Here is a 25,148-nt window from a genome sequence, read left to right as displayed (position 1 = left end):
TAGAATAAGAAAAAGCATTATCAGTATCGATTGTTTTCAGGTTTCATCTTTTTAATCTGCTCCATGAAGAACATCCTAAACGCTACGAGACACAACAGAATATTTTTTCTTCCAGTATTAAAAAAAATGGACATTCACAAATATTTTTAAGAAACTTCTACATAATCAGTGTGGTGATCCTCAGTAAAAAAACACCGCTAAGTTATCACATTGGTTTCTTGTAGTTACATTTGGAAATTGCTTCTTCCTAACTATGATAAACATTGTATATGGGTTTTTAATGCCCCTAGATACACGTAATTTCTGAAAATAAAAATCAGTCTGGCCATTTTTTTTGCCAGAACCAATCCTGAGAGCCCAAACTAAAAAACTGGTCAAAGGACAAATACCCAAACTCTATAAATGTTCCAGAATTTGTCTTTAAATGGGAGGAAAAAAAAACTTTTAAAAACACACGGAGCTTTCTAAAAGGTCTTTTAACAAGCTACCTTGGGAGCTCAATTCAAAAATAGAAGTCAATATACTAAAACAGATGTTTCAGTGCAGCTCCAAAAATCTTTATAAATACAGCCATTTGGAAGGACGATCCTGGATCAGAAGTTTTATTCCTTGTGTATCTGAGAACAATAAGAATGGGGAGAATTGTGATGTCAGGAAGAACAGGCTGACACGCTCACCTCCTGAAGTAAGGTTACTGAGGGCTTGACAAGGACAGCCCCTCATCTCCTCCATGGCCAGAAAATTACAGGGGAGACACGTTTTCAGACCCCCCCACTACCCGGCCAACCAGCCCTGACCCAGCACCAGAGAGCAAGAGAGGCCAAGGAATGGTGTCAGGTGGGCCAGGTGAGGTATGTGCAGGGCGATGGAAAGGTGAGAGAAATGACAGGGCTGGTGGACAGAGATCTGTTCAGTGGCAATATACAAGCCTCACCTACATTAGGTGCATGCCTCATATCTCAGTTGTCATAATTGTCTCTGTAATTTCCTGAGTAGCGGTCATAACCACCCTGGCTTCTGGGAAAAAGCAAAGTCATGTTACAGAAATGCTATCAGACCCCCCCCCCGATATTAAAAACCATATATTTAAGTGTCATATCAAATTTTGTTATTAATTTAAACGTATAATATATTAAGCATATATCATGTAAAAATCACAATTATGTGGTATGTAATTTACACACAGCAAATCAAATCATATTAAATGTTAATAGAATAGACCTAAGAGTACAATAAATACATGTACTGTATACTGCAATTACACGATCTTTCAATTTATTAATGCATTACACATAACTCAAAACACTGTTTCCTACTTTTAGTTTTGTTTAAACTTGTAAAAGCAAACAATAGTAACACCATGGTAAGTAAGATATTTATGAACACCCAAGCAGTCCAACTCTTAAGGAGAAAAGCAGGACTGCCAGGGGATCCCAACACCTTGGATACCCACCTGCCGCCATAGTCTCTGGACCGTCCATATCCATATCCATATCCTCCAGGTCGATTGTCATACCTGCCACTCCCATAGCCCTGGTCCCCACCACCTACAGCAGATAAGAAACATTTCAATTGTCCACATAGGCTGCTAACAGGTGGCTCTCCTTCACACCCTGTGACCAAATTTACCACTGTATTTACCTCTAGAGTAGCTGCGGCCACGCCCATGCGCCCCAAAGGCACCCCCTCTGGTTCCCCGGGCAGATTTGCCTGCGTGGTCCACACGGATCTGGCGACCATCCAGAGACTAGGTGTGGGGAGACACAAAGAGGATGGGTTGGTAGTCACGCAGGGCAGTGGTGAGGGAAGAGTGGGTAGGGCAGGCGGGCAGAAGAGCCCAGAAACTCTTGCTGGGCACCAGGTTCTGGGTGCCATGTTCCAGAACAAGCTCCTTTGACCAGAATGGCCTTATCAGAGCTACAGAATCCCACAAAATGACCTGAATCCACCGTGTTCCCCTGCTACTACTTACATCTTGACTGAACTCAGGTGAGTTCTCCTCCCCACTCCTCTAAGCTGCCCGCCTATTAGGGCTAGATAGACACCTCTCTTGGTTTGAGGCTTCAGAGTCCATCCCAGAAGACTCACGAGGTCCTCTCCGGGCCAGGCCCACAGGTCTGCAGACTCTACTACCTAAGCCCAGGGCAGGTCAACCATCCACGGGTGGCTTCTCGGCCTCATGCAGGACCAGTCGTCGCCTCCCAGGCAGCCCGGCTGTCTGCCGCTGCCCTCCACCCCCTAGAATAGAAGGCAGTCAAGCTCCTGTGAGTGGGCACTGTGGGGTTTGGTGGCCGCGCTGCCTCTAGCATACAGAGGGAAAAACAGAAAGAATGGTGGAAGTGGCAGATGGGGGCAGGGCCCCTATGCAGGTAGAAGGCCTCACCTCTCCATTCATGGCTCTCATGGCATCTGAGGCATGTTCTGGATTGGTGAAGGTGATGAAGCCAAAACCCCGGGATCGCTGAGTCTCCCGGTCCTTGACCACGACCACTGGGGAAGGGAGAGAGAAAACAGGTAAGAGGTAAAGTAACAAGGAGTGTCAAGTACAGAACGAACCCCTTTCACCAATCCTCCCTTGAAAATTATCAGATTCTCCGATGCCTAAACCTATGCACCTCTAGCCTAGGAACAAGGCAAGGAAAGAAGTACGTGAAGGCCTGGGGCCCTGACCTTTCGCTCCGAGTTTGTTGAAATGCAAGAGCTCTGGAACTTCCTCTCACCCACCCCCCCCATGGATGGGTCTGGCCACGTCTCACCCTCAGAAATAGGGCCGAAGCTGCTGAAGTGATCTTCCAGAGCCTGCTCATCAGTGTTGAAATTGAGCCCTCCAACGAAGAGCTTCCCTTCTTCAGAGGACATGGCAGTGAATTGAGAGTCCTGTGGGCAGAATATGGAGAAGAATGGGACAAAGAGATCGGATAAGAGAGAAAAGAGGAAGATTACAGAAAATAGACACGAAGAACAAAATAAGGAGTAACTAAGGGAAGACCGAGAAAGCAGGCCGAAAAGATGGAAATCTGCCGGGCCAGCTCAGCGAGGTAGCCATTTGGGGGCCGCCTTAGCGCATGCCCACAACATCCTCTGCCACCACGCCCGTCATTTTGTGCCGACGCGCAGGCCCGAAACACCCTTGCGTTCCCTCTGTGCCCGCAGAACAAGATGGCGGCGGTCACGTGGGAAAAGGGAGGCCGCAAGTCTCGGCCATAGCATGGTCACTCCCGCCGCCAATGCTGCCATCCCCTCCCGGCACTCTTCGCACATGGATATCGCGCGCCAGCCTCCCACCAACCCCAAAATTTGACCTCCGAGCACGGGACCCGCCCGCCCGGAGAAGCCCAAGCCTACGTGTCCGAACCGCTACTCGCCCCACTTGTGCGCCTCGCTCTGGGCCGGCGGGGCGCACACCAGTGAGGCGAGGAGCGGCCGCTCAAGACAAACGCCGCTTACCTGGAATTTAAGTAGAAGGACAGAAGGCACAGCAACCACCAAGGAGCAGAGCAACTGAGAAGGGTGCCGCGCGGGAAGACGCTTAATAAAGCATACGTAGCCTGTATACGTCACTGAACGTCCCCCGCGCGCGCCGGATTGCGTGCGCGCTCATTGGTGGGGAGAAGGGATGGCGGAGCAAAGGGAGCGAAGCGTTCAGCGCGCTTCCGGAAATGGGGGGAGCTTTGTGTGGTCGGTGCGCTCTGACGTCAGAGGGACTATTTTCTGTTCTCTATTTTCTCTTCTTTGCCTCCTCTGGCCCAAGCTGTTTTCATCCCTTATGCGCATGAACCTTTTCGCTCTCACACCACTTTCCGTCCTTGTCCTCACTTCCTTGACGTCATTTCCCCCATTGGTTCCGATGTGTTTCTCGCCATCTCAGTCATGTTCCTGTAGGGTCCGGACGACATAATTACCGCCCTCCGATAATGATAACCTCCTTCACTTTCGAGTCCTCTAACCTCTTATCCCTTTAGGGCCCTATGTTTTATACCCCTCCCCCCGTCCCCGATGTCATCACCCTTCACAGTCCCTAACATCGGGTCTACGTTTTCTCAGGGTCTGTTCCTGACCCCTAGTTTTTTGTTTTACTCTGTGTCGAACACCTAGCCGCCTGTCATGGGACCCTTTTCCCTGGCATTATTCTTTCTCATTTGTGACTTCAGACTTCAGTCTTATCTGACAACCTCCTGAAGAATCCAGCCTTTTGATTTCTCTGTCAGTACACTGCCTGAGGTGCCTTTTACAAAACAGGACGCTCCAATCTTTAGAGGAAGTAAATCCCAATCCACGCAATGATTTTTGCTGTTCCTCAGAGTTGCTAAGCCCTTGATCCACAAAAAGGACTTCCATAATACACAGTGCACTTATCCAAAGCAAGATGTGTCTGAGCCCACTACCCAAATTTGGTCTTGTCCAGCCTTCAGAGTGTCCGAGCTACCTTTGCAATGAATGGATTTAAATGGATTTAACCGACTTCATTTCTGAGCTCCCCATCCAGAACGAATGGCTTAGTTTGCCCTCAGGTACTCTAAATTTCTTATCCAGAGAATGGACTCGTCCAGCCGTCTAAGGGTCCGCCCTCCAAACACAGACTAGCTTTGTTAACTTTCTGAGTATAGTATCGTATGCATAATGAACTTGTCTGGCTTTTGCTGTATTCAGACCTCCTACGTATGCGCAAGATGGACGTGAACAGATTTCACATTGTCCACATACATACTGGTCTTAGATAGCCCTCGGAGAATCTGAATCCCATGCGAAAAAGAGGTAGTTGTTTGCCTCTCCAAGTGTCTGACCTCTGATCTCCACAGTTCGTAACACATCGTCATTGTTGGTCCATGCAAAGCCCCTCATTTTATTTATTCTTTTTTATTCCTGCACCCAACTATAATTCCCTTCCTCCCACAGTTAACTATTTTATTGGGTTTAATGTGTATCTTTTTGTGTGATTTCATATAAAAATCTACATTTTTGCCTATGCTGTTAAAGTAAATGGTAGTGTCGTTCTATTTTTTAGTCCCCCCCCCATCAGCATTGATTTTAAGATTCATCTGTATTGTTACGGGTACATCTCATCTGTCTGTTGCTTCTAATGGTTGCAATAAACTTCAATGTGTACATCCAATGTATTGCTTTACCCCTAGGTGCTCCCAGCAGGGAACACTGGGCTGCCTCCAACACCCCATTTCAATAAATGCCTTGTAAATGCTCCCTTATGGGCCAGTGTGAAAATTTCTATAGGATGTATACTCAGAGAAGAATTGCTGGGTAGGGGATGTACATACTTAATTTCTGTAAGCAGTGCCAGATTGTTATCTGGAATGGGTGGAGCAATGTGCCTACATGCCTGTCTCTGCCAACACTTAGCATTATCCAGCTTGCTAAAAATTTCCAGTCTAACTGGGGAAGTCATATTTCATTAGTTCTTTAATTTGTATTTTAAGTGATTAATGATGATTTTTGAGTACTTTTCATGTGCGTGTTCAATGTTGGGTTTTCTCATGTAAATTGCTTGTACAAATCCGTATTCCTATTAGGCCAATTCCCATATTCCTCTTCTTATTGATTTTCAGGGGCCCCTTACATAGTCTAATTATGAATCCCTTGGATGTTGCAAATTGCAGCTACCCTCTCCCATTCTGACATTTGTGTTATTAACTGTAAGTAATATTCATAGTGTAATAAAGATCCTTAATTTTCATATAATCAGTTTCCCACTTAAAGTCTGTACTTTTAAAGAAATCCCTCTCTTTCCCAAGATCAAAAAGGTGTATGTATTCTTCTGTTAACTTTACAGTTTTGATCTCATATTTAGGTCTTTAATCTATTTAAAGTCCATCCTCGTTTGTGGTGTGAGATATGGATCCGGTTTTTTCTCCATATCTTGAGCCAGATGTCCCATCACTACTAAGCAATCCTTTTGCTTTTGTGCATGTGGTATCATTTCTATCACATATTAATTTCCACAAATATAAGGCTTTCTCTGAGCCCTTTTTTCTGTTCCATTGGTCTACTTAGGCCAATATCAGGGTTTTTTCTTTAGTTACTAAGTAAGGCCTTTAGTATGTCTTAATATCTAGTGGGGCAAGTTCCTATCATAACTTCTCTTTGAAGGCTATTTTAGCTATCCATAATCCTTTACTATTCTACATTCAAATGTAAGTTTATTGCAATTCTTAAAAAAGAAACGGAAATTTTGTTGGGATTGCATTAATAGATGTGGGCACAAATACCATCTTAATAATATTACTTGTGGAAGTTTTAATGCATGTTCACAAACTCTTTGGTACTATGCCCTTCAAGAGTTGGAGTTTAACTCCCTTGCCCTTGATTGTGGGCCAGACTTAGTGATTCACTTGTAATGCACAGAATGAACATGTCACTTCCAAGACTAGGTTATCTGCTCTCTTTCACACAGATTGCTTCCTCTGTGGGATGATAGCTGGTATGTCACCAGCAGCCCTATGAAGGAAATGAGGCCTCCTGTCAATAGCTATGTGAGTGGGCCTTCTTGGAAGTAGAGATAAGCCTTCAAATAACTGCAGCCCCCATCCGCATCCTGACTAAAACCTCATGAGAGACTCTGAACCAGAACCACCCCGCTAAGTCACTTCTGGGATTCTGACCCTTGAAACTGTGTGAGATAGTAAATGTTTATTGTTTTAAGCCAACAAGTTTGGGGGTAATTTTGTTACCAATACATACACATCACCAAAATCTTCCCAGCAAAGAGCACGAAATGTCTTTCCTTTTATTCAGATCATCTACTTGTTATTAGAGTTTTGTTTTTTCCTGTTGAGGTCTTGTTTTGGTTAAATTATTTTCTAGATACCTTATTTTCTTGTTTGTTATTGCTGGTGTAGAGAAATGCTTTTGATTTTTATAGGTGATCTAGAAAATTCCTGAACTCCCTTATTAGTCCTAACAGTTTTTCTGGTCATTCTCTTGGTTCTTTAAGGTAGTCAATCATATCATTTGCAAATGGGTTTTATGAGTTCCTTCCCAAACTTACACCTCATTTCTCTTCTTTCTTTGCAGCATTGGCCAGTTGTGTGTTAAATAGTAATATTGAGAGTGAACATCCTTGCCTTGTTTCTGATCTTAAAGGGACAATGCATTTAAAACTACTAGGTGTTTTTGCCACATAACCTTTATCAAGTTAAGGACGTTCTCTTCTCTTATTGCTAAGAGTTCTTTTTTAAAAATATCAAAAACAGGTATTGAACCTTATCAAATTTGTTTTATGCTTTGAGATCATAGTATTTCCTCATTAATGTGGTAATTGACTCACTAATTTTCTAATTTTGATCATGTTTGCACATTCCTAGGATAAACCCTACCTGTGATTTAAAAAATACACGTTGAATTCAGGTAGCTAATATTTTATGAGAATTTTTGCATCTGTATTTGTAAGTGAAATAGGTCTATAACTTTATTGTCTTGTATCTTTCTTATCTGGTTTTAGAATCAAGACTATACTAGCCTCACAAAACGAACCAGGCAGCTTTTGGTCTTTTCCTATTTTCTGGAAAAATTTGTATATTTGTGAATTAACAGTTCCTTGAAAGTTTGATAGAACAACATCTGCAAAACCATTTGGGTCTGGGCCTGAAGCTTTTTGCTACAGTGAGATGGGGTGTCTTTGAATATCATTTCAATTTTTATTAAAACTTTTTATAATCAAGTTTTTATTTCTTTTGCATCAATTTGAGCACACATTAATTTTTCCAGAAACTTATGCATTTCATCTAGGTTTTCAAATTTATTAGCTTACAATATTTAGCCTCTTTTTGTGTGTACAATTTACCCTCTTTTTGGTCTGTATCTTGCATTATTTTAAAGCAGTCTTGGCAGAGGCCTATCATTAATATTTTCAAAGAACAAGCTTTTCATTGTTACTCTTTATCATTACTTCTTTAATTCTCTATTGCACTTATTTCCTTTCTTACATTGTTCCCTCCATGGCTCATGGGTTTGTTCCTCTGCATTTTCTAACTTCTTGAGTTGAATGCTTAGACCATTTATTTTTCAGCCTTTCTTCTTTCCTAATAAATGTATTTACAGCTATATATTTTCTTCTATTAACTGATTTTGCTGTGTCCCACAAATTTTACATGTAGTTATTACTTAGTTCTAAACATTTCTAAAGTTCCTTAATGATTTCTTCTTTTATCCAAAGGTTATTTAATAATTTCTTCCCCCAAATGGGGGCTTTCTAAAGCTTTTTATTAACTGCCAATTTTATTGCATTACGGTCAGAGAACATGCTTAATATTGATACTTTTGAATTCTTCAAGGCTTTCTTTGTGCCCTAGTATGGTCTTACTTTTGTAACTGTTAAGTGTAAGCATAAAAGAAATCTCCATTTGTTAAGTGCAGAGTTATATAGGAATGTGTGATATACAAGTATATGATTACATATCAAGCTTATAAATGTATTGTTCAGGGCTCCTTAGGAGTATATGTGTTTATGATAGACATAGCTCCCTGTCAGTGAGTATATGTCCTTCTTTGTCTTTTGTGATCTCAAATTTTATTTTGTTAGCTATTAGGATGGCTATCCCAGCTTTTTGGGGGCTGTTAATTAGTCTGCTGTATCTTTTCTTTTCTTCATCCTTTCATTTTTCAACATTTCTAAATCTTTGTATATGTGTGTATACTGTTGGACCTTTTAAAAAAATCCAATAAGGGTCTCTGTGTTCTATTTTTATAATTATTATTAAAACTTCTTACATCTCATTTCATATTCTCCATTTACAGTATTTTTCTGTTCTTTCTTTTCTACCATCATGTTCATACCTCATATTTTCTTTGGGTCTTTTCTATATCTCTTATTCCTGTTTTGTCTTCTAATATGATCTCTTATTACACTTATTTAAAATTCTTCATCTGTTCCAATACTTCTGCTTCAGATATTATGTCACCCAGTGTGGTAGCCAGCCTCCAATATAGCCCCCAATGATCCCTGCCTCGTGGTATTTACATCCTGTGTCGTTCCCTCCCATGTTGTACTAGAATTGGTCTGTGTGACCAAGAAAATACAGCAACGATGGAATGTCATTTCTGAGGTTAAGTCATAATAGACACTGTGGTTTTGTCTTGGTGATAGTCTCTCACCTGCTTGCTGGGACCACGTGGTTAGGATCCCCATGGGGAGGCTCAGGTGGTTAAAACAAAAACAAAAACAAAAACTAAAGCCTCCTGCCAAAAGCCTCACAAGCGGGCCATGTTTGAAGCGGGCCCTTCAGTCGAGTGAGGCCTTCAGCCGACTGCAGTACTGGCTGACAATTTGACTGACACCTCAGAAGAGACCCTGAGTCAAAGCCACCCAGCTAAGCTGGACTTGCTATGGTGGTCACTTCGTTAGGTATATAAATGTTGAACAACTATGGTGTACCCCTGAAACGAATACAGAGGGTGCCCAAAAAATGTATACACATTTTAAGACAGGATAAAACTGTATTAAAATTGAATTACAATGAATGACGCTAGCATTCATTTGATTAACGCCATCTTTTGAGCGAACATCATAGGACGTATTGCTACTGTAATTCAATTCAACTTTGAAAAGTAATACATAGATAACATCTCTTAAAATGTGTACATTTGGGGGGCACCCCCAGTAATATTGCATATTAGCTATATTTTTAATAAAATCTTTAAAAACAAAACCCCAAAAGACAAAAACCACCTGGCTAAGCTGCTCCCATATTCCTGACCCTCAGAAATGGAGACAATTAAGATTTGTTTTAAGCTGCTAAGTCTGGGGGTAATTTGTAATACAGCAATAGATAACTAATACATGCAGTTTATTTTTCTCTGGAGGTAACTGTACTGTCCTGGTGTCTAGTTATTTCGGCGCTGAGCTCATATTCCCCTGACGTGAGCAGCTGTGAGGGCTGGTAAAATGTACTGAGGGAAGCTGAAGGCCGCTTCACTGCTGAATCCCCTGGACTTCTAGGGGTCTGGGGGGGTGTGGGGAGATGAGCCAGAGGGTTGACAGTCCCAGGCACCACAAAAGCAGAGCTCTCACTCCCATCTGCTATCACAGCACCTCACAATTCCTCTGGCAGGGGTTTCATCTTTAAACCCTCAGAGGAACCCATCTCCCCAGGTGTCACCACCAGCCCTGGTGTCTGGAGGGAGAGGTGGAGGAGTGGCTGCCTCTGAGTACACATTTCCTCCCCTCAGCAGGGTGCTTGGTGACCTGACGCTAGCCACCCAGACACCTGTCCCAGTGGTTGGGATGATTTCTGCAAGTGATGGGACAGACAAGAGTCTTCCCGGGGCAACATGGGGGAGAGGTAAGAGCCGTAACTTAAATCTCTAACCCGTCCTGTATTTGCTGCCACCAGCCATCCTCCACTCAAAACACTAGCCAGTTAAAGATTCCATTTCCCCATAGGTCTTCTTAGCTGTGCTGCAGTTTCTGGAACTCATGTTTCCCTCTGTGGTTTCTCCAGGGTTCCTTTTAGGCAAGGGAATTGGTGGCTTGTGCTGTTTGCCACCTTGGCAGGAACGTGAAGCCCCAGCCAAGCACCCGCGAGGACTAATACAGGTTTCTGCCTTTCAGGGTATCTCAGCCTCCTATTCACAGGAAGGACCCCTCTATCCCTCAGACACCCCAAGCCACCAATCACAGAATTGGCTTGTCTGGCCCCTTAACTACATGAGCTCATTAATCACAGAATGTGCCCAGAGGGTACCCAGTTGGTAACTGACAAAGTGGGTACATTTCAGGCCCTCAGAGGGCCATATACGTCCATATGTTGGATGGCTCTTGGTATGGGCCATGCCTGAGCCCCTTATGCATAACTATTAGACCCATAGTCTTGAGGTACCCCCGACACAGAGTGGTCTTGTCCTGCTCTTCCTGTGACTGAGCCTTCATCTGAGGAATGGTCAGCTTCCCCAATACTGGGGGTGATTGGGAGCCTTTTAAGGGTTATATCCAGCTTTACATGGCAGTCCCCGGGGAGACAGATGAGAGGATGGCTGCCCTGGTGCCCCTCACATCTGTCAGCATTGCCTCATGTAGCAACTTCTGGCCAGAGCCTCGCATGGTGAGGCGACGACCTGTGGGACCTGCGTTAACTTCACCCATTGTCTGCCACGTCTTTGTGGAGGGCAGCACCTGGCCTGTGAGAGAATCTGCCTTCTGAGAACCTAAGTGGGAAAAGGGCTTTCTTTTGATCATTAACCTCCAAATAAATAGGGGACTTCTTTGAAGGCCTGAGCTTTATCACTGTTTGTTTGTTCACAGTAGTGGGATGGAGAAGGCAAATAAAAGGTGTCTACTGGTAAAATGGTTAAGACAGGTACCCACGAGCTAGAAACCCAGTTTACAGCTTAGAGCCCTCGGCACGGCAAGGCCATAGTCCCTCAAGCTGGCCCCAAAGCAAGTGACAAGAATAGGAGCCTCAGGCCCCTGCCCAGGACGGCCCGCATTAGTGCAGAGGCCTCACAGGGAAGGGTCTGGGGCCCAGAACAGGTGACAGGTGCAAGGCGAGAGGTGGATGGCCCAGTAGCCCATACTTCCAATCTTTGTAATGAATCTTGCCCTTGTTGAGTTAGGAACTCTCTCATCCCTTGGTCAGGGGCCTGTCCTGGAGGCATACATTCACAGCAATAATCCAAACCCTGAGAGGCAGACCACACAACAGCCTCAGGCCTTCCTCAAGCAGTCCTGGAGCTGTGCTCACCTTCCACAACCAATTCTCAGCATCCACTCTCCGGCCACTGGGGAAGCAGGAGCCACCCTACACCAAGTGAAGGAGATCAGCTGTCAGGTAAAGAGCCCCGGGGGACTCCATCTACAACAAAAACCAGGAAGAGGGCAGAGAAATGAACAGATCACAGTGACCTTCATGTGTGCAAAGTACAGTTGTTAAAAACAAAGCAACAAAAACAGAAAAGAGGCCATGGCCTCCAGGAGACAGTGCCAAAGCAGAGTCCCGTACTCTCAGACCCGCAGAGAGAGGGCCCCACGCTCCGACAGGGCGAGGGCTGGCAGGCAAGGACGTAGGGGCTCACGTGGAGGCCCTCGTGAAGAAGGGAGATCTGGAGGGGCTGAGGGTGGGCTGCAGAGCGCCTCATTAAGAGGGGGCTGTGGCCTCGGCCCCCTCCTCTGAATCCCACACCTCTGACTGCAGATAATCAGCAAAGAGAGCCTTGGCCCGGCGCAGGACGCGGCCCAGGTGATGTTTTCGCACGAGGCGGTCAAAGTGCATGGCCAGCTCGTTGTAATCCAGCCCGTTGCGCATGATGTGGTCACGGTGCTCCAGCAGGATGGCAAGGCAGAGGAAGAGCATGAACGGGTTTCCGCGGCCAAACTCCTGGGGCGGGGGCAGGCCCAGTGGGTGTGGGGGCGGCAGGGACTTCCCGGGGTCTTTCCGGGAGCCCACCTCTGGTATCAAGAGGGAGCCTGCAGCCACGTCACCAGCTGGAGAGGCCTCCTGGGAGGAGGGCGGGGACGAGGAGGACGGGGAATCTGGGTGGGAAGAGGAGGAGAGCAGGGGGTCTGAGGAGGTGAGCAAGGGCTCGGAGAGGGATTTGGAGCTGATGAGGGCAGCTGGATGGTGCACCTGGACCAGAGGGTCCCTCCTGGGGCCAGTGTTATCCCTGAGTTGCTGGAGTTCATCCAGACTGGCTTGTCTCAGGAGACGTCCCCCGCCACCAGGCCCCTGGCTGGTCATAGCCAAGTGGTCAACCGCATCTTCCAAAGCACTGCTTCCCCCACCTGCAGGCCTCAACATGTGCCTCTGGCGCATGGGCCGCCCTCTGTGACCACCGAAGCCAGTGTCTGCCACTTGGCTAGGGGGTCCGACGAGCTCTACCTCATGTTCAGGAGGATCGGGGGGCAGTGAACTCCAGGTGACCTCCAGCATGCGGAGGGCGTCGTCAAAGGCAAACTCGCGCTTGAGCTCGAGCAGCAGCCAGCGGTAACAGAAGAAGAGATCATCCGCCCCGGCTTCTTGCAGGTATTGGTAGAAGTCAGGGTCAGCGTGTCGCAGCAGCAGCTTGAGGTGGGCAAACTTGGTGGCCATGGCACGGCCATCAGGATGGAAGTTCGCAGCCAGGCGCTTCATGATGCCGCAAAAGCAGACGAAGGCATGGCCTTCGTGGTCCATCACGGCGAGAATGGGCGAGGCAAGGTCACTCATGCCCTGGCAGTAGGACACCTGCGGGTGGGTCACGGCATAGGTGGTGAGCAGGTCGTGCAGTGCCCGCAGGTGTGGGCCGTCCTCAGGCCCCGCGTAGTAGGGGTGGGCCCGGTCGGTACGCAGCACGTCCTTGAGGACCGTGCTGCGAATGAATTCCAGGTCCTCGGGACTCGCTCGCTGGGCCCACTCGCTCTTGAGCTGCTCATACTCACGACTCTTGCGTTTCATGTAGTCCATCCGCTCACAGCCTGTCAGCCCGTCAGGGTACACATTCAGCAGGTACCGCCACACCACCTGGCCGGGGCAAAGCGGACGAGGCTGAGGCTCTACAGGTGAGCCGCCCTGCCCCAGGGCATATCCGTCACCACCCACCCACCTGCCTGGGGCCTCTGTCCTCCTTCCGAATGTCTGCCTTCCCACTTTTGACTCCTAGCCCCTCATGAAGGAGAGCCCGCTGCCCTGGAATGTCTCCACGCCACCCCATGCCAGTGGGGTCTGCGGCACGTGTCTCATGAGCTATTCACGACAGCAGGAGCGATGGATCCAATGAAGGGCTGAGGAGGCTCACCTTTCGCAGGGAGGGCTCGACACCACCGTGATAGATTCGCAGGCGCAACTCCTCAGGCCGGGAGAGCTGGCCTTCGTGGTTCAGATACGTGTGGAACTCGGCATCGCTCAGGGGGGGCTTGAAGGGCTTGACATCCTCCCCATAGGACCAGCTCAGCACCTGCTGGACCTTAGACAAGGTGCGGCCCACCTGTGAAGGAAGGAAGGAGGGGGGCCACCGGTCAGTGGGCAGGCTCAGGGCAGGTGCCAACCAGCATGCTAAGAATTGGGGGAACCAGGCAGGCCCTGCCTTCCAACCACAGCTGGGCTGCAGGGTCCCTGAAACCACCTGAGAGAGGATGGACTGTGTGAAGGGTAGGGCAGCTGTTGTCAGCGATGACCGTTTCTCAGCCAGCAGCACGTCAGAGCCAATGACATCCTTGGGGCTGATTATGTCCCAGTCTTCCAGCAGCGGGCCTGGGCAAACAGAGTGAAGTGACATGAGCGCAGGGATGAGAACCCCAGACCTCAGGGCCAGGTTCTTCTCCTGTCAAAGCCAGGCCACCAAAGGGCAATGAGCGACTCCCACTCTCTCTTCTCATGTCATCCCAGTCATGCAAAACATAGAGCCATGAACAATTCCTTTCTATTAGAATAACTGTCTTTTATACGGTAACTGTCTCACAAAATGGCTGGGCAGGCTCTAATAGCAATATTTTAACGACATAAAATAGTATTTATTGAGCACTTACTATGTGCCAGGCACTGTGACAAGGGCTTAACTTTAAGAAAAGTAATAAGAACTTAAGACAACATTTCCCTAGTGTGAAGTGCCAGGATGTGTCCTGAGCCCTTTGCAAATATTAGCTCATTTACTATTCACATCCATTCTATAAGTGAGGCACTATTATTAATGTCACTCTTTCTATGAGGAAACAGGCACATTCAGGATAAGATAGTTGCCCAAGGCCCAACAGCTAGTGAGTGAAACAACCAAAATCTGAAGCCCAGGCCCAAAGCTCTCAATCTTATATTCACACTAGTTCTCCTCCCACAATCAGTACAGATTACCATGACCGTTCTCATTTTACCGATGACGATGAAAAGGTTGGCACAATTCGTAAGTGGCCAAGATTCTACAGCTAGGAAATGGCAGGGCTGGGATCTGAACCTCCTTTGCCTCACTCCAGAGCCCAAATAGGTTTTAGAGAAAGTATGTGTGGAATAGGTATGTCACGTATGTTAGACAGAAGCAACAATGCTGTGCTTGACTCTCTCTAGTTCTGGCCCTTGGGACATCAGCAGAAGTCTGTCCCTCCTCTCTCTTCTTCACAGCCCCTCACACTCGTTCTTCCTGCCTCAAATGTGATGTGCTGCCTAAAGTAGTAGTGGCCACCTGAAGGTGAATTGGAGATTTAGGAGATGTCAGCCCTAGCGCCAAAGAGCTGCTAAATTGACAACAGCAATGTCCAGGGGCTTTCAAACTCGATTATATGAAACAAATCAACTTCAAGTTGTTTAAGCCATTGTCATCTGCAGGCAAGTACTGTCCCTCAGTGGAATTTCCATGGAGTTCATTGTCCTTTACCCCACAGAGCTGAGGGGGAAGCAAACCCCAGGCTGCATGTGGATGTCACTGCCTCTCCTTGGATGTGTCACAGTGCACAGCAAACTTCAGAGGCCCCAAAGAGGAGCCTGAGAGCCACTGGAGACACGACCTCCTCAGGTGCTTCAGCCAGAAACCTGAGAGATGTCCTTGCCACCTCCCACTCTCTCAGCTCCCGGGGCGAAACTGTGGCTAAGCCCCATGGCTTCTGCGTGCAGAATATACTTCAATTCCACCTCTTCTCTCATCTCCACCTTGTCACCCTGTCTGAGCCACCACGTTTCTCACCTGAAACTGCCTCCTAACCAGTCCCTGCTTCCTCTTTGCCCCTCTCTACTCTCACCCAACAGCTGCCAGACTGGTCTTTCTAAAACATTAATCAGAGTATTAAAACACTTAACTAGTAAAATGAAAAAGGTCAAAGTAATAGTGTAAAAGACCAAAGAGAAGAATACCTTCCAGGCACAGAGCTAAAGCTTGATAATTTGAGTGAAAAAGTACAGAGATCGGGAAGGCAAGTCCAGGAGACCTAATATGCAAATACTAGGAAATGTGGGGGGAGAAAAGGGATCAGGTGGAGACAGTATAATCACACAGACATGAAGGAGAATGTCCCTGAGATGAAATGGCTCGCCAAGTCTTAGATAGAATTACTTAACAAACAGTAGATACAACAGCCTTCCCCCCACTCTATTTAGATTCTGGTGAAATATCCAAATTCCAAGAAGGAAGCAAAACTCTTGCCAGCTTCCAAAGACAAGGGACAGACTGCTTACAACAAAAAGAAGGTCAGAACGGTGATGGACTTCTGTTCCACAACTCTGGAAGCAAGAAGACAGTGGCTTGTGGCACCTATGGAGCACTGAGAAGAAAGACCTAAGATTCAAGGGCTTCACACCCAGCCAAGACAGTACATATCTACAGCGGCCAAAGGAAGACGTTTTTGGTTATTAGAGTACATGCAACCCATACACCTATTGGAGATGAACAAGTAAGTTCTCTAAGCAAATGACTACTGAATGAAGGTGGGGATAGCAAAGGAAGGGTAAATGGTGATGGGCCACAGATTTCTAATACATAAAGTTAAACATAAAATGAAAAAGATACTGTGATTGAGAGTTTGTAATCTTAAGGCTTACTTTAGGATTCCTGAAACATAAGTGACTTACTATCAAGAAAAGATGATACTCTGGAATTTAAAAAGAAACACAAATTACCATCTCAGGAAAACCCAGAAATTAAGAGTTAGGGATCAAAGGAAGAATAAGAATTAGAAGTGTTCCAAAGCTTCCACCTCAAGGGCCGGGGAGTCTGGGAGACACTGGAGGGGAAAAGTGGTCTAAAGATTTCACTGTTAATTGTGTAAAAAAGCATAAATCCAGCAGTGGGATTTTTATGACGCATACCTAAAACTAGGTAACAAAGAAAGGATGAACATTAAAGAAACCTAAAGGTATGCTTAGCAAACACAAACCGAAAGCAAGAGCAGGGATGTGAATGTCAGGAAAAGCACTGCTCAAGGCCAAAAACATTACAAGAATAAAGAGACATTCTATATCGAGTTTAAAAGGAAAAAACCCATTAATAAAACGGGTAAAGGATTTCTACAAGCACAAACTCATCTAGTGCCAAAACCTGATCTGTACTGACATGAGACTATATATAGTCTTTATGTAACCCACTAAGTGTGAATATGCACACATTTCCCTGAAGAAACGCCCAAGTGTTCCATCATGGGGTGCTGTCCCAAGCCCTGCTTGTGATATTACATAATATATGCTACACATACTACATTTCCTCATCATAAAATTTATCAAAATCCCCAAATCCTAAATTAACATATAAATGCTGCGCAATGTCAATCAGAAATCTAATGGGGTTTTTCCTGGAACTGGAAAATTGTTGTAAGATTCATGTGAAAGAATTCACATTTAAGAATAGTTAAGAAAAAAAGAGCCAAGAAAAATAAATAGTGGGAAGATGCTAATGCTTGCCTTATTAAAATTTACCGCAAAACCACTGTGATGAAAATATGGTGTTAACATAGCAATAGACAAATAGAGCCAATTGATGGAATGCAATAGGAAGCCCAGAAATAAATCCAAGTACACCTGGGAACTCAGTATATGACAAAAGTGGCATTTCTAATCAGTGTAGAGAAAGCAGTTATTTAAAAAATGATGCTCGTGTAATTGACTACTTATCTGGAATTTTTTTTTTTAAAAGCTAGGTCTACTTATCACAATGTTGACAGAGTAGATATTTATATATCAAAAAAATAATAAGCATATTAGAAGAGAATGTAGAATACGTGCATAAGCTTGTAGATGGAAAAATGTTCCAAAGTAAGAGGAGAAACTCAGAAATCATAAAGGAAAAGACAGATATATGTGTAAGACTGCATACAAATTTTTATTTGTAATAGGACAAAAAAGACACCATAAACAAAGCCATAAAACAAAAGATAAGTACAACATAGGGAATAGAGTCAATGGAATTGTAACACCTATTATAGATATGATGTCAGAGGGGTAGTAGATTGGGGATGGGGAAGGGGGTTATCCCTTTGTGAGGGGTGTAAATGTCTAACTATTATATTGTTTTGTACACCTGAAACTAATAAAAAAAAAGGTAAGCTGGGAAAAAATATTTGCAATACATCTGATAGAAAGAGGATTCATATCACAAATGTACAAATTGGTCAAAGGTCTAGGCTTAGTAATCTGATCGTAGAGGTGACAGAAACTGACTTCTTTCCAGAAAGAGGGACTGGGCCATCCAAGTGGTCACAACATGCCTGTTGCTTTCACAGTCATGAACACAATTACGAGAATGCCATTAACAATATTTATAGCAACAGCTCCATCTATTGGGTACTTATTAAGTATAGTATGATCCATTTATGTTAAATATATACCATTTGTGTATATATACAAATATGAATATACTTATGTATCTCTATATATGGATAACTTTGTGTGTATTTGTGTGTGTGAGTGTGTGTGTGTGTACACGCACGCGCGCGTGAATAGAGGACCTGTAAGGTTACATACTATACCGATCAAAGTGGTTCCTGCAGGGCAAAAGGGTAGGAGACTGAGATTAGACATAGTGGTTCCAGGAGACTTCAGCATTTTTTGAAATGCCTTCATTTTTAATAAGGAGAATGTATTTACTGGGTAATTAAAATTTTGTTTCTTTAAAAAACGCAACTCCAATCAAATTTCCCATCAGGATTTTAATGAAATGATAAGCTAATTCTATTAACTGAAAAGAACAGTAAGTGAACAAGAACATTCAATAACATTTTTAAAGAGGAAAACATTAAAACATATCATAAAGCTATGTGATTAAAACAACAAGGAACTGACTAAGCATTTAACAAAGATCAATGTTAAACACTTGTATGCAGGAATTCAGTAAGACAACAGGAAGAAAAGAAAGGGCTCCTTAATAACTGGAAAGTTGATTCTCTTTAAAAAGATAACTTTTAAATATCTTTCTGCCAAACTGATGGGTGTCTGTCTCCCTGCTTTATTTGCATGTCTCTCAGTTCTTATGCAATTGGGGTTTTCTCCATGTGTTTATTAGCTGAGCAGTTTTGATTTCTTTACTGAAATAGCGCTACTGTGTCTGTTTTACAGGTGAGGAAAGCAAGGCTTGGGGAATTAGTTAAGTGACTGGCTTAAGCACATAGGGCTACTCAGTGGCAGCGGTTCCTGTGTCTCTTGCTACCTGTCTTTTTCTATTTGCTTCTCTGCCCATCTGTCACCATTTTTCTCTCTAACTCTTGTTTCTCTCTCTCTACAATTACCATATCCAGGAAATTTAACACTAATACAATACTATTATGTAATATAATGTATAGTAATATATATAGTATATATAATGTACATTTTAATATAACAGTATAATACTACTACTATATCATATAATGTATGGTCCATAATCAAATTTTTGGGACCATGCCTTAATTTATCTGTGTGCTCCGAGGGACCAGCATAGGCAAGAGTGGGGTAACAAATATGAGAAGAGAAAAGTAGCTGAGAGATCAAGAGAACACATGAACAAGTGAGCCAAAGTGCAAACAAATGAGTATGAGTGCAGGAAAAGTGAATTAATAAATACAACTACCATTATTATAATCAGCATTGTTATATCCCGTATTATTATAATTGAAACATACAATACGATAGCTCTATTTTTATATTACATTATATAATTATATACTACTAGATTATACACTATAATAACAAATTTAACATGATAATTATTGTTATTACAGCTAGTACTTTTTGAGCATTCACTGCAGCCATGCACTGTTTCAGGCATTTTCCATGAATTTTCCTGTTTAATCCTCCCGATAGCACTAAGATACCATTATCTCTACAGGTGAATAACTGACGCCTAGTGGGCAAGCCAGGATTGAATTTAGGCTACCTAACTCTCTAGCTCACTGTGAGTAAGTGTACTGCAAGGGGTGGAATGATCCTATGGGGACAGGGTAGGACCCACAGCTGTGCTTCCCAAGGCACTGGGTACTCACTGTCCTCAGTGGGCCGGATATCTACACGCAGCTGCAGGTAAGGTTTGGAGGCAGTAACAAAGGCTGTGCTGAGGTCCCAGTCAGACAGGAGTGAGAGGTAAGCTTCCTGGCCCAGCCGATCTTGGCCCAGGTAGCTGATGCCAAAGTTCTTCTTCCTGGACAAAGAAGGTACAGACGCTCTCAGTGCCCCAGTGCCCTGGAGGCCTCAGGGGCAGTTGCAGGGGAAGATAGACAGTGTTGACAACAACTTCCTAATACGTGTTGGGTACTGTGCTAAGGATTGCGGTCAACCTGAGATCAGATCATTCATCTTTACTTTGTTACACAAACATAGAAACAGATACACACCTGCTTGCATCTCGAGGGCACATTGGAAACTGGTAAAATGTCGGTCCCCTCTAGGGAGGGTAACAGGGTAGTTGAGGGATAGAAGTGGAAAGAAAGCAGCCTTCTTACTGCATTAAAAAAAAGCAATCTGTATGACTGTCACTTTTTACAACAAAAGGTGCTTATGCAAAAAAGTCAAGTAACAACTAAGAATTTATTCTTCAGATACACTTGTGCAACTATGGAAAGAAATATGTTGTGTGATAACTATTATCACCATGGAAACATCCTAACTACCCATCACTTTTGTACTCTTTGTGTTTGTTACCACGTGTATGTATTCCTCAAAAATAACCACCACAACAAAATAACCATCATACCTGCCCCCAAGAGACATCATTTTTCATTTATCAGGTTGGCAAATTTTCCAATGTTTTCGAGTAACCAGTGCTCGTGAGGGTATGCGGGGAAACAGATATTTTATATGGTGCTGGTGAGATTGTAAATTGGTAAAACCTGTCTGGAGAGCATTTTGGAATCATCCATTGAAATTTTAAAAAGCATGTACCCTTTAACCCAGCAAAAGCACTCCTAGGAATTCATTCTACGCCTAGATTTTGCCAAATATTCCAAGAGACGCCGATGTGGCTGTTCATAGTGGGATTATTTATAATAGTAAAACAAACAAATACCCTACTGAACAAGAACAACGAAAAAGCCAAACAATCGCTGTTGCGGTGAGTGGATCACTGTTTGGTTGCCAGCGTCCCGTTACTCACCCGTTCAGGTCAAACGCTCGGATGAGGATGTGCTGCAACACATCAAGGGAGGTGATCTGGGGGTCAACAGCGAAAGAGCGGAACTCAGGTGGCAAGAAGCTCTCACATTTCTGGGGAGAGAAGTCATGGGGTAGGCCATGAGGGGCCACATCACCACGCTGAAGCAGAGGGAGCAGTAGGAGAAGAGGTCGGAGAAGTGGCGGGCATTCTGGACCATGGTGAGGACTTTGGTTTTTGCTGTGAGTGAGCAGGGAGCACGAGAAGGGTTCTGAGCAGAGGATGGATGTGGTCTGACTTATGTTTATAGGATCCTTCTGGCTGCTCTGCTTAGAACAGACTATGGGGGGTAAGGGAGAAAGCGGTGCTCTAGTGAGGAAGAGGCTACGCAATAGTCCAGGCACCCAATCCTCCTTCTATGTCCCCTCAATGATGGTTGCCGGGATCACCATGTCCAGTCTGGCCGCTATTAATAATCCATCCTCCATGCTGCAACCAGTCTAGCACACAGATCTACATACAACACTGTCCTACTTAACTCTCTTCAAAGGCAACGCCAGGGTCCCCAGCAGGTGAGCACAGACAGTCTCTCCAGTCAGTTTTTTTGAACTTTACACTCTGGTACTACCAAACTTCTGGAAGTTACTTTGAACACATCCTGCCTTCAGGCCTTCACTTATGCTGATCCCCGTCTGGAACGTCCTTTCTACTTTCTTCCACTGGCTCACTCATAGCTCAGGCATCATCTCTTTTCTGAACTCCCAAACCTCTACCTTAGAGCGTTCTCTAGTACACTGAAGTGACCCGTTTACTTCTCTCCAGAATCTATCCTCTTATCTCCACCAGTGCCACCATCCTGGTCCGAGTCACATCACTACTTGCCGGAACTAGTGCAACAGCTTTCTTACTCAGAGTACATACCAAAGGCCCTTCACAATCTGCCCCTCTCTCACTTTTCTGATTCATCTTCATTCACTCTTCCCCTCACTCTCTTGGCTCCAGAAATATGGAAACCTAAGGGCACGTGCCAAGCTCATCTCCCAGCCTTTGGCCTTGGTGTTCCCTCTGCCTAGAACACTCTTTCCCCCTGAGAGGCATATAGGTGACTCCTTTTAATTTGGGGCTCTGTTCCTTCAATACCTCTCTGGGGATTTTCCTGTACAACCTTGGCTAAAGTATCACCCTAGTTCAAAACTTTTGTGTTATTTCCTCGTGACATTCACCAGTGTCCAAAGCCTCTCATTTATTGAGCTGTTTGTCTCCCCGACAAGCATGTCAGCTCACCCAGGGTGGGGACTTGCACAAAAGTGCACTCTCAACACATGTTAACTGACTTCAGCGCCTCCTTTTCAGATAGCAGCAGGCTCCCCCATTTCTTAGGGCCCCACTTCTCAACTATTAAGGCCCCTCCTCTCTACCCACAATCTCCACCCATCCATTCCATAGGCCCCTACCCTTCCATTTTCATTCTTCATGCCCTTCTGCCATGCCCCCGCTTTCCCACGTCCAGCCTCCCTAAGCCCTTGCCACTATCACTCGGCCTTCAAGCCTCGCCCCTCACGTAACACCCCAAATCTCAGGTACCGCCCTCCATCCTAGGACAGCCCCCACCTTCTTTTCCCCTGGGAGCCTCGGGCGGGCTGGATGACAGCCGCCAACCTCACCTTGACTCGGACCCGTACCACCTCTCGCTCCTCCTCCTCAGCTGCGGCTGCCTGGACTTCCCCGCCAGGCGGGGGCGCTCCGGAGCCGGCCAAGTCCGAGGACCCAGAGGCAGTCGCCATCCCGCCGCCACCCGCCTCAGGGCGACGGGTGACGGTTGCCCCCTACCCCTTACGCGCACTCCAGAATGCGGGAACGCGCAGCCCCACCTTGCGCCCGGACGCAGGCGCAGAGGGCGCTGCACGACCCTGGCCTCCCCCCCGCCCCTCCCACCTGGCAGAGTGGAGTCGTCTTTGCGCACGCGCATAGAGTGCTGTCACCAGGAGCTCCGCCCCCCAAGCAGGGCATTATTGCCTCACTTCAGCCAGTGCGCAGGCGCCAACTGAGGCCCCGCCTCCCCTCGTCCGCGGTTTGGTTGTTTGGACAGTTTACTTCCGGATTCACCTAGTTAGTGTTAAAGTGATGACCTATTCCAGCGAGAGAAGTGGGCGGGGGAAAGGAAGCTGCTGCGCGATGACTTCAAGTGTCCACACCCCTCTCCAAGTCGCCTCGCGCCTCTGCTTACAGATTACGTCATCATCTATTTCAAATCCTTGTGGCCTCCAAATGAATCCACAAAACGGAAAAATAATCCTTCTTTCAGAATCTTTTAAAAATAGTTTACACGTTAAAATTCATGGAGCTGTACATTTTTGATTCTTCTAGTGTGTTCGGATGTTATACTTCAATAAATAATTTACCCCCAAAAAAGCCAGTTTTATGCTCTCCGGAGGTTTAAAGTTTGCCTTCGTTTTATTTAATCCTCACAACACGTTGAGGTCAGTCCTGTTATGAAACGGTGTGTGTCAACAAAACATGGGCTGAATGAACATCATCTTAGACTCCGTTGAGAAACTGTATGTATGGCAAAAGGCATTCTCCTTACTTCACTGCATAACATCCATGTGGTTTGGAGAAAATACAGACTGCCCTTACGAATGTAATTTCTAACAAAGGAATCCTGTAAGATTCCTGGACTCCAGCTGTTGTTGCAGTGTTGTATGGATCTTACTCTTAACATTAACTTTTTAGAGAAGTCTGAAATTCTATTTTGGTATCTATTAAAATAATTTGTTGTCTTGGTATTGATATTAAATTGACATCTGTTTTCTGGAAGGTATAAATAATGGGGACTTTTTTTGAAAGCTAGAAGAGGGTTACTGGCAAATTTCTCTTGTCCCATGGGCTGGAGTCAAAACACTTATGGTACTACTGGATTTTTTTGTTGGAAACAAACGAGTTTGAGAAGCTGCTTCTCATTAAAATTTTCATAGTGTGGGATGAGTAAAACATTAGCCTGGAGCTTGGAGTTTATCCTGAAGGCACTGGAGTACGTTTTAGATGGGGGTGTGATGTGGCCAGATGCCTGTCTTGGTTGGGGAGAGAGCCTTGGATGAAAGGATAATGGAAGCAAGGAGATAGAAAAGGTGGTCCTTACCATGGTCCTGGGGAGAACTATTTCTTTCATTTGTTTATTTATTCCTCCATTCAACAAATACAAATTGTATGCCAGAAAGTCTACATATACCGTGTTTCCCCGAAAATAAGACCTAGCTGGACAATCAGCTCTAATGCGTCTTTTAGAGCAAAAATTAATATAAGATGGTCTTAATTCATTTAATCTGCATAAAAAACCCTATGAGGTAGGTAATATTATTACTAGCATTTTACAGATGAGAGCACTGAAGGTCAGGGAGAAACATGCTCAAGGTCCAAGGGATAGTAAGTGGCACACAGAATAGACAGTGCAATGGATGGAAGGTGGGGCTGTGCCTGGTGTGTTTGAGGAAGAGTAAGGCCAGCACGCCTTAAATGATGATGAGGTAAGTGATGGATATGAGGTGAGGAAGTGACACAGCTTTGGCCTTAACAGTGAGGCATTTCTCAAACGCTACACTGTAGGCTCAAGCACAACCAGGATTGGAACTGAAGTCCTGCTCTGTACAGGTCACCTGCAGCCAGCCTACAGGCACCTGCAGTTTTATTATTTGTTCTTTGTCACCTCAAAATTCCTCAAGTACCCATTTGTTTTATGACTGAAGGTCTCATCTGTAGAATGAGGGGTATCTGTGGGGTGATTGACGGGAATCTGTGGGGTGACAGGATGTGGGGGTGAGTGATGGAAGATGTGCAGGTTAACTGGAGATCTGTGGAGTGTAATAGGGATATGAGGTAAGTGATGAATTCTGCAGTTATAGGGAGTTTATAGGGTGAGTGATGGGGTATCTGTAGGGTGTGGCGAGTGGCCTATGGGGTAAATGATAGGGGGTCTGATACATGATGAGGGGTTTATGGGGTGAATTATGGGGTTGTTTGGTACGTGATGGCAGGTCCATTGGGGCAAGTGATGGAGGTGAGATGAGTGATGAGTGGTCTAAAGAGTAAATGAAAACTATGTGTAGGGTGATGGGTGTCTTAAGGGTTAATGATGGGGTATGTAGAGTGATGAGGTCTGTGGGGTGAATTTTGTGGGGTCTCGGGTGAGTGATGAGGAT

General features: G+C 45.2%; 2 protein-coding genes across 5 annotated transcripts; both read right to left on the bottom strand.

The window, feature by feature from the left end:
* Nucleotides 1–30: 30 nt before the first annotated feature.
* RBM3 (RNA binding motif protein 3) lies at nucleotides 31–3,594 on the bottom strand. 4 transcript variants are annotated; one of them, XM_019714292.2, is made up of 7 exons: nucleotides 3,448–3,594; nucleotides 2,757–2,877; nucleotides 2,384–2,490; nucleotides 1,642–1,747; nucleotides 1,454–1,547; nucleotides 935–1,017; nucleotides 31–617 (listed from the first exon to the last, which is right to left on the bottom strand). In XM_019714292.2, exons 2-6 carry the CDS (start codon nucleotides 2,857–2,859, stop codon nucleotides 960–962), a joined length of 468 nt encoding a protein of 155 aa, XP_019569851.2. In that variant the 5' UTR covers nucleotides 2,860–2,877; nucleotides 3,448–3,594; the 3' UTR covers nucleotides 31–617; nucleotides 935–959. The 4 variants fall into 4 exon arrangements, with proteins under 4 accessions (XP_019569851.2, XP_019569853.2, XP_019569852.2 ...); XM_019714294.2 differs by having other exon boundaries at nucleotides 935–1,014; nucleotides 3,448–3,577; XM_019714293.2 differs by having other exon boundaries at nucleotides 402–617; nucleotides 939–1,017; nucleotides 3,448–3,577.
* Nucleotides 3,595–11,852: 8,258 nt separating this feature from the next.
* TBC1D25 (TBC1 domain family member 25) lies at nucleotides 11,853–22,903 on the bottom strand. The gene is made up of 6 exons (XM_019714290.2): nucleotides 22,617–22,903; nucleotides 20,956–21,065; nucleotides 19,850–20,004; nucleotides 14,047–14,174; nucleotides 13,720–13,908; nucleotides 11,853–13,445 (listed from the first exon to the last, which is right to left on the bottom strand). The coding sequence occupies exons 1-6, from the start codon at nucleotides 22,734–22,736 to the stop codon at nucleotides 12,084–12,086; spliced, it is 2,064 nt and encodes a 687-aa protein (XP_019569849.1). The 5' UTR covers nucleotides 22,737–22,903; the 3' UTR covers nucleotides 11,853–12,083.
* Nucleotides 22,904–25,148: the final 2,245 nt, after the last annotated feature.

Source organism: Rhinolophus sinicus, chromosome X (genome assembly GCF_036562045.2).
Source record: "Rhinolophus sinicus isolate RSC01 chromosome X, ASM3656204v1, whole genome shotgun sequence".
Classification (NCBI taxonomy): Eukaryota; Metazoa; Chordata; class Mammalia; order Chiroptera; family Rhinolophidae; genus Rhinolophus; species Rhinolophus sinicus.
This window is presented reverse-complemented; position numbering and strand designations above follow the sequence as displayed.

Excerpts from the sequence above, each read along its gene's own strand:
- RBM3 (XM_019714292.2), bottom strand. The coding sequence starts at position 2,859 with ATGTCCTCTGAAGAAGGGAAGCTCTTCGTTGGAGGGCTCAATTTCAAC. Across the intron at positions 1,748-2,383 it reads TGAGAGCCATGAATGGAGAG|TCTCTGGATGGTCGCCAGAT; the intron begins GTGAGGCCTTCT and ends CCCCACACCTAG. Across the intron at positions 1,018-1,453 it reads TCCAGAGACTATGGCGGCAG|AAGCCAGGGTGGTTATGACC; the intron begins GTGGGTATCCAA and ends GCTTTTTCCCAG.
- TBC1D25 (XM_019714290.2), bottom strand. The coding sequence starts at position 22,736 with ATGGCGACTGCCTCTGGGTCCTCGGACTTGGCCGGCTCCGGAGCGCCC. Across the intron at positions 20,005-20,955 it reads CGAGCGTTTGACCTGAACGG|GAAGAAGAACTTTGGCATCA; the intron begins GTGAGTAACGGG and ends TTCTTTGTCCAG. Across the intron at positions 14,175-19,849 it reads TATCCGGCCCACTGAGGACA|GCCCGCTGCTGGAAGACTGG; the intron begins GTGAGTACCCAG and ends CTGTTTGCCCAG.